The sequence below is a fragment of the Oryx dammah genome, unplaced genomic scaffold (genome assembly GCF_014754425.2).
Source record: "Oryx dammah isolate SB20612 unplaced genomic scaffold, SCBI_Odam_1.1 HiC_scaffold_13, whole genome shotgun sequence".
NCBI classification, from domain to species: domain Eukaryota; kingdom Metazoa; phylum Chordata; class Mammalia; order Artiodactyla; family Bovidae; genus Oryx; species Oryx dammah.
In genome coordinates this window covers 31,152,152-31,159,116 of record NW_024070197.1, presented here as the reverse complement: position 1 = coordinate 31,159,116, position 6,965 = coordinate 31,152,152, and the positions used below count along the sequence as shown (strand labels likewise).

At 46.2% G+C, this 6,965-nt stretch overlaps 1 protein-coding gene and 1 non-coding gene across 2 annotated transcripts; both read right to left on the bottom strand.

The window, feature by feature from the left end:
• Nucleotides 1-3,264: 3,264 nt before the first annotated feature.
• TRNAC-ACA lies at nucleotides 3,265-3,337 on the bottom strand. Its single transcript has one exon. It is a non-coding gene; the product is annotated as a tRNA-Cys (tRNA).
• Nucleotides 3,338-4,748: 1,411 nt separating this feature from the next.
• Nucleotides 4,749-4,967, bottom strand: LOC120872800 (cytochrome c oxidase subunit 6C-like). The gene has a single exon (XM_040253443.1). The coding sequence runs from the start codon at nucleotides 4,965-4,967 to the stop codon at nucleotides 4,749-4,751; it is 219 nt and encodes a 72-aa protein (XP_040109377.1).
• Nucleotides 4,968-6,965: the final 1,998 nt, after the last annotated feature.

The window sequence follows — 6,965 nt, the reverse complement described above, 5'->3', positions numbered from 1 at the left end:
AGGACCAAAACCCACATTTACTGCCATTACTGCCAGACAGACAGGCTCATGATGTGGCTGGTTTCCTTAAAGGTAGTTAGCAATGTCCAGCTACAAGTGGTTTAATGTAGCTTTCTTTGATGGTCATGCAATTACATACCACCCCAATAGGATTCTTAGACCCCACATCATAACTTTCATTTTAGGGAATAATGCACACACCCTTGTTTCTCTCCATCAGGTTGGACACATATACATTTTTAATAAATGTGTTCTGAATTGAGCTGGTCTGGACCAAAATCAAAGGAAAGGAGATTACATGGCATTCTAAGCACCAAATTTCAGAGTCCTTTTCAGTGGAAATGGGAGTAAGACTATCTGTGAGAACTCTGAGAAGAATCAGAGAGCTCTGGCTGACGGGATGAGATGGCAGTTCTCATGATAATTCTGATTTAAAGCAAGGAAGTGAAACCTTCTCTCATGGGGGAATTTCGGCTTCCAATCTTCTCTTGTGTTTAGGTGGAACTAAATGAGGCATAGAAATGTATATGTTGCTTTGATAAATTTATCCTTTCCTGTAATCATAAAATCTATAATTATTTCCCAGCCTAAAGGCCTCAGCAAGGGAGACTGACTCTGAATGTCATCCGTCCTCCCCCTGGGCTCAGGAGTAGGGTATAAGGGACAGAGGGGGAAAGCAAGGGGGTCGGAGTGGGGCAACTCTGGGCTCAGACACTTGCCAGCCAGCTGGCAATGAGTGTGGTTACTTAGGTACACTGATTTCAAGGCCAGCACAAAAGTTCAACACTCTAACTCTTAAATTCATCAACCCTGTGACTGATATTTCCACTTGGCCTTTAGTGGGGCTTCTCAAATTAAATGACTTCTAAACCATCCCTTTGATCTTCACCCCACAGTTAATCCCTGTTACCCAGGTTTCCAGTTCTTAAGGGCAACACAATCCACATTGTGTTCAGGCCAAACCCCAGTGTTTATTGTTTACCCTTCTCTTTCTCTCATCCTTCTAATCAGTCTATCATCTCCTTTAACATGCTGTTTTGTCATCAGTTAAGTGAGGATAATATCTCCCTTCCTCAGATGATGTGAGGATTAGATATAATCTATATAAAGCACCAGGCACATAGGAAATGCTCAAATGAAATCCATTTTCAATAGTAGGCTCTACTCACTGAACAGAAGCCCCCATTCTCCTGAATAGACACATAGGCTCCGATTCTGTGCATTAAAAAAGTGAATTGGAAAAAGATATATCCTAGAGTCTAGGTTTAGAGGAGATAAATGCTAAAGGCTTTGGGGTGAGCATCTAAGAGCCTGTGAGTAAGGCAGTGGTGCATTAAGTGAGAGTGCTCTCATTTTAGTGTGCTCCAAAGTAGCCCACTAATAAGCTATCATCACAGGTAAATGGAGATTTCACAAAAATAAGAGTTAAAAAAAAAAAGACAAGGAAAACAAATGTGCAATTCAATCAAAAGCCATTTGGCTGACGTTATGCAATTTCAAGTTCAGGATCAGGCATTATGCTTATTTTCACCTCTGATAACTAACACATTAGTTTTCTGCTGTATGCAACTATTATGGGGGAAAAAAACCAAAACAAAATTCAATTCACCTGCATTTGTCACTAGAGTATTGTGTCTGCTACACAAAGGCAGGAGCTTGAAATGAAAGATGCGTCTTACTGAATTTTTAGAAAATGTGATTCTTCTCTGAGCCTTGAATACACAGTCGGATGGTTTGAAGAAGGGTCAGTGTTCTAGACACGACCCACGTCTTTGGCACCAAGGCACCTTCTCTTTAGGCACGTCTGTACCCTGGCCCCGCCCATTTTCATACTTGCACTCAAGATCTTTAGTCTTTTCCTTTGGTGGACTATTGATACAGATGTTCACCCAGAACAATTTGAAGTGTCCAGAGTCTCAAACAAGACATTTCCTCTCACTGTCCCAGCTCCTGGAAACACCCATGGTCACTGACTCCAGGAAGAAAAGAAAGCGCCTCCTCTCGCGTAGGTCTCTGTTCAATGCCATGTCTGGCCGTCAGCTGCCGTGTTTGCTTTGGTAAAGCCAATGCTCCTCAAAGTATCCTGATGCAGGACAGCAAAGGAAAAGTTCACCTCTTCTTTGGCCTTTCCCCCATGGCAAGGATGAAGCGAGCGCTAGAAGGAATCAAATCTGTGATAGGGTGAAACCAGAGAGAGGAGGTGCAAGCTTCTGTGGGAAGTGCCTCTTTTAACTGGAAGTTAAGCAGATGTGGATTTCAGTCTCTGCTTCTGGCAAGTCCAGTTCTCTGGTGTCCATAAAGTTGGGCTGAGGACATCTGCCCCTCTGGGAGCATAGGGTGGGGGGTGGGCCAGGATGGAAGGAAGGATTGGTGGTCCAAGACCCAGCTTGGGATCCTGCAGAGGGAGCCCAGTCTTCCCAGGCACGGTTGGCACTGGGCTTTTTAATTTGGGGCTGTTATTTGAACCTTCATTCCTTTCTTGCCCTACGGAAACTCTCTACATTATGCATCAGGGACTGCCTCTCCATAGAGAAGGTGAAAATGCAAACTACCTCCTTTCTCCTCCCCCTCCCCCAGGCATCTAGAGTGAGGTATGTAACCTGGGATGTGCCTGAATGGGATTGGGAGCTGGCGACACAATCCAGGCACGGGGGACCACAGAGACTCTATTCTGGAAGTGGGTGGCAATGGTGTTGGGGCCAGGTTGACATTCTGGGGACAATGGTGGCAGGCTCTCCTCCCAGCTGGTTCTGTGGCCTGATTCTAGAATCATTCTGGGTGTCACCTGGTCTCCTCTGTTCTTGCCCCTTTCCCCCTACTTTCCATCCTTCCTTTTTCCCTCCCTCACTCCCTTCCTTCCTTTTATTGTAAATATCTTCAACATGTCATAATGTATTGAGATAATATAAAATACACCTGGTTCACAACTGCCCAGCTTAATAAAATCTTAGCATTTTATTGAGAAATAAAACATTATAGATAAATTTGAAGCCTCTGTGAATCCCTCTCTAATCTTGTTTCCTTTTCTGCCTTCCAGAGGTAAACTATTTTGAATATGATCATCATTATGCAAAAATATAATGTTAGTATAGAAAAGTTACTAATTAAATAAAACTCAATACATTATATGAAGTGAAGTGAAGTCGTTCAGTCGTGTCCGACTCTTTGCGACCCCATGGACGGTAGCCAACCAGGCTCCTCCATCCATGGGCTTTTTCAGGCAAGAATACTGGAGTGGGTTGCCATTTCCTTCTCCAGGGGATCTTCCCCACCCAGGGATCGAACCTGGGTCTCCTGCATTGTAGGCAGACGCTTTACCGTCTGAGCCACCAGGGGAGTCAGTAAATTATATAATGTATGCTTATACATACACACAGGGCTTCCCTGGTGACTCAGCAGTAAAGAATTCACCTGCCAATGCAAGGAGACACAGGTTTGATGCCTGGGTTGGAAAGATAAGATCCCCTGGAGAAGGAAATGGAAACCCATTCTAGTATTCTTCTCTGGGAAATCCCATGGACAGAGGAGCCTGGAAGGTCACAGTTCATGAGGTCACAAGGGGTCAGACATAACTTAGTGGTAATGGCACCCCACTCCAGTACTCTTGCCTGGGAAATCCCATAGACAGAGGAGCCTGGTAGGCTGCAGTCCATGGGGTCACTGAGAGTCGGACACAACTGATCAACTTCACTTTCACTTTCCACTTTCATGCATTGCAGAAGGAAATGGCAACCCACTCCAGTGTTCTTGCCTGGAGAATCCCAGGGATGGGGGAGCCTGGTGGGCTGCCGTCTATGGGGTCGCACAGAGTCGGACACAACTGACGTGACTTAGCAGCAGCAGCAGCAGTGGTTAAACACTACCATACATACACATACACACATACACCATAATACATGTGATTTCTCGTCCACTCAACTTGGTAAATAGATATTCTGAGAAATGCTCTGGTTACCAAGAGAAATCACTAGACTGAGTAGACTGTACCCCCTTATCAGGGTGGATTTCTGTAGGCCTTCAATAGGGGCCTAATCAATCAAAGGCCTGAATAGAACACACAGGCTGAATAAAAGGGAACCCTGCCTGTTCTGACTACACGAGTGGAGACATCAGTCTTCTCTTGGCCTTGGACTGGAACTACCATCACGTGTCCTCCTTGTTCTCAGGCCTTCAGACGTGGACCAGAAGCAAAAACAGTTCTCCTGGGTCTCCAGCTTGCCGACTGGGACTTCTCAGCCTCCACAATCACGTGAACTAATTTCATAGACAGACAGACAGACGGACAGATGATGGATAGATTCTTCTGGTTCTGTTTCTCTGCAGAACCATGACTAACATAGATTTTGATACCAAGAGTGATTCCAGAGGACTAGAACTTTAAGGATTATTTTTTTGGTGTTCATGGTATTTGTTAATCACTTATTTATTGAGAGAAACTATTCCTTAGCCCAGATAGTCATAGTTCATATTTTCATCATTCAAGAACAAAGTGAAAGTCACTCAGTCATGTCTGACTCTTTCCAACCCCATGGACTATACAGTCCATGGAATTCTCCAGGCCAGAATACTTGAGTGGGTAGCCTTTGCCTTCTCCAAGGGATCTTACCAACCCAGGGATCGAACCCATGTCTCCCTCATTGCAGGCGGATTCTTTACCAGCTGAGCCACCAGGGAAGTCCAAACAAGAACAAAAGTCAGTGACAAACTTCCATGGAACTCAACCCAAAGAAATTCTTTCTACTCCAAAATCACTTTGCACTCTGAAACATACTTGCCTTCCTCATCTCCTCATCTTTTATGGAATCATAATTTCTGTAGAAATATGCATATGCCTTCTTTCTTGATTCAGCCACCGCAAACATATAGAAAGTTGCATCTCCCAGGGAGACAATAAATGCTCTGACAATATGAAAATGATGGGACAGAAGGCCACACCTCTGAGGTTTTGTCAAAGAACTAGAAGCCATGATAGCTTTTCTTCTTGACAACTCAACAATGAGGTCCTTCCAGACTGACAGAGAAATAGACAAGGATGAGTTTCCTGAATTGGTTATGGGGTTTATGAAATTGGCTCTCTAACCTGACTAGATGTAAAAACCCTAATGACTCTAGTTCCAGGAGTAAAGAGACCACGGATGGCCCACAGCCGTCATGTGGTAGTAGCAATACCCAAAGTACCAGCATTGCATCCTCCTCATCAAGCACTTATACTAAGCGTGGGCTGGATGACTGTGCATCTGATACTTGCAAACATTTCTGGTAAAACAACAGACATAATGAAGCTAGCTGGTTGCTCCTCCTGTCACTGGACAAAGTGGAGAAAGAGAAAGCTCCAGAGATGAGCTCAGAGAGTCAAATTCCCAGGTCAGGTGTATAAAGAGAATCACGACTAGTACAATCTGTAAAAGGGGAGGACAGTCATGGACATGTCCAGCGGAAGCCGTAGGGTGCAGCAGAGGTGCAGTGGAAGAGTGGTAGTGACAGCAGGTGGTGTGTGATGAAGGCGGCATGGCCGTGGAACTAACACCGGGCAGGGGGCGAGACCCAGCCTCAAAGGGCTCTCCTCCCCCCTGGTGTTTCTTTCTTATGACCAGCTTTATTTCTGACAAATAAGTGAAACAATGTATATGAAGCTCCTAGCATGGAGAGAAGGGCATCCTTCCCTCCATTCCCCACCACCACCATCCCTGCGGCCGCCAGGAAGAAGAAATAGGGCTGGAGCAAAAAGGAGGATGAAGCATGTGGGGATGTGGGTGGGTCTGGGGCTAATTCAGAAACATTCATCTTTGCTCCAAGCAGACAATCTGCTCCATGGAAGTCATATCCTGCCTTTCAGCAGGAAAAAAGAAAAAAACTTTGTTCAAATATTATTGTTATGAAGTAATATAGGCTTTGTGAAGAAAATGTTCAGAGGAAAGAAAAGGAAATTAGAGACAGAAAAATCATCCATAGACTCAACACCCAAAGACATTTACTGTTGCTAACATTTCAGGGTGTTTCTTTTCAGATAAAGAATGTAATTTTTAGGGATGTGAAATGCTGTCAATCAACAGAGAGCTGTGACCACAGGGGACACTAGGGAGAGGAGCAGTATATCCTGTTGCCAAGCTGCTGTCACATCCCTGGGCTGGGGGCAGCAGAGCTGGGGGCCCAGCACCTCCCAGCAAGCCCTGGGTAAGGCCTCTGATAAGCTCCGAGGAGTCTATGGCGACGCCTGGGGATGGTCATCCCTGGGGATGAGCCTTTTGCTTCATCTCATGTTTCTACCCAAACACCCCGGCCTGGGACGCATCAAAGTGCAGTGTGTATGTGTGTGTGTGACATGGCTCGGCGTCCCAGGATGGAGGCCAGACATGGGGACAGGGCCCAGATGGCAGGAGATGTGCTTATAAACAGCATGCGGGAGGTCCTGTCACCAGGGTGAGCCTTATCTCCGCCTGCCTGGCTCCCAGCCCTGAATCCTGGAGGAGATCAGTAGCAGAAAGGGCCTCTGTGCGTCACTCAGAGCCAGCGCCGTCCCCATCCAGCCTGCACTGTCCGCAGCTGCCAGTCTCCCTGGAGGCAGGAAAGCCAGACACACGGGAGAGAGGGGGAGGGGTGCGCATAGGATTTGGGAAATGGATGTTCGCTCTCGACCAGGCCACCATCACCTTGGCAGGACTTTTCCTGGTTCAAATGAGTGCCCCAAATCTTGGATTTACTGTCCCACCTTAACGGGCTACGAGAAGAGAGGCCCCAAATTTCTTCCTGGCTCCGGAGGGGGTAAACCATCTTTCTCTCCACGGAATTCCACCTAGGAGGGAACCACTGGTGATGAAGACAGTGGTAGCAGGATCCCTGACAAAGTCTCTGTCTCTGGGCCTCAGTTTTTCACCTGAGAAATGGGAAGAGGGAAGTCCCTGAAAGCATTATTGTCAAGGGTTTGATGACTGCATCAAGGGTGAGGACTTGCCCAGGATCTAGGT

What these genes read in the sequence shown, in the direction of transcription:
- LOC120872800 (XM_040253443.1), bottom strand. Translation starts at nt 4,967, where the DNA reads ATGGCTTCTAGTTCTTTGACAAAACCTCAGAGGTGTGGCCTTCTGTCC.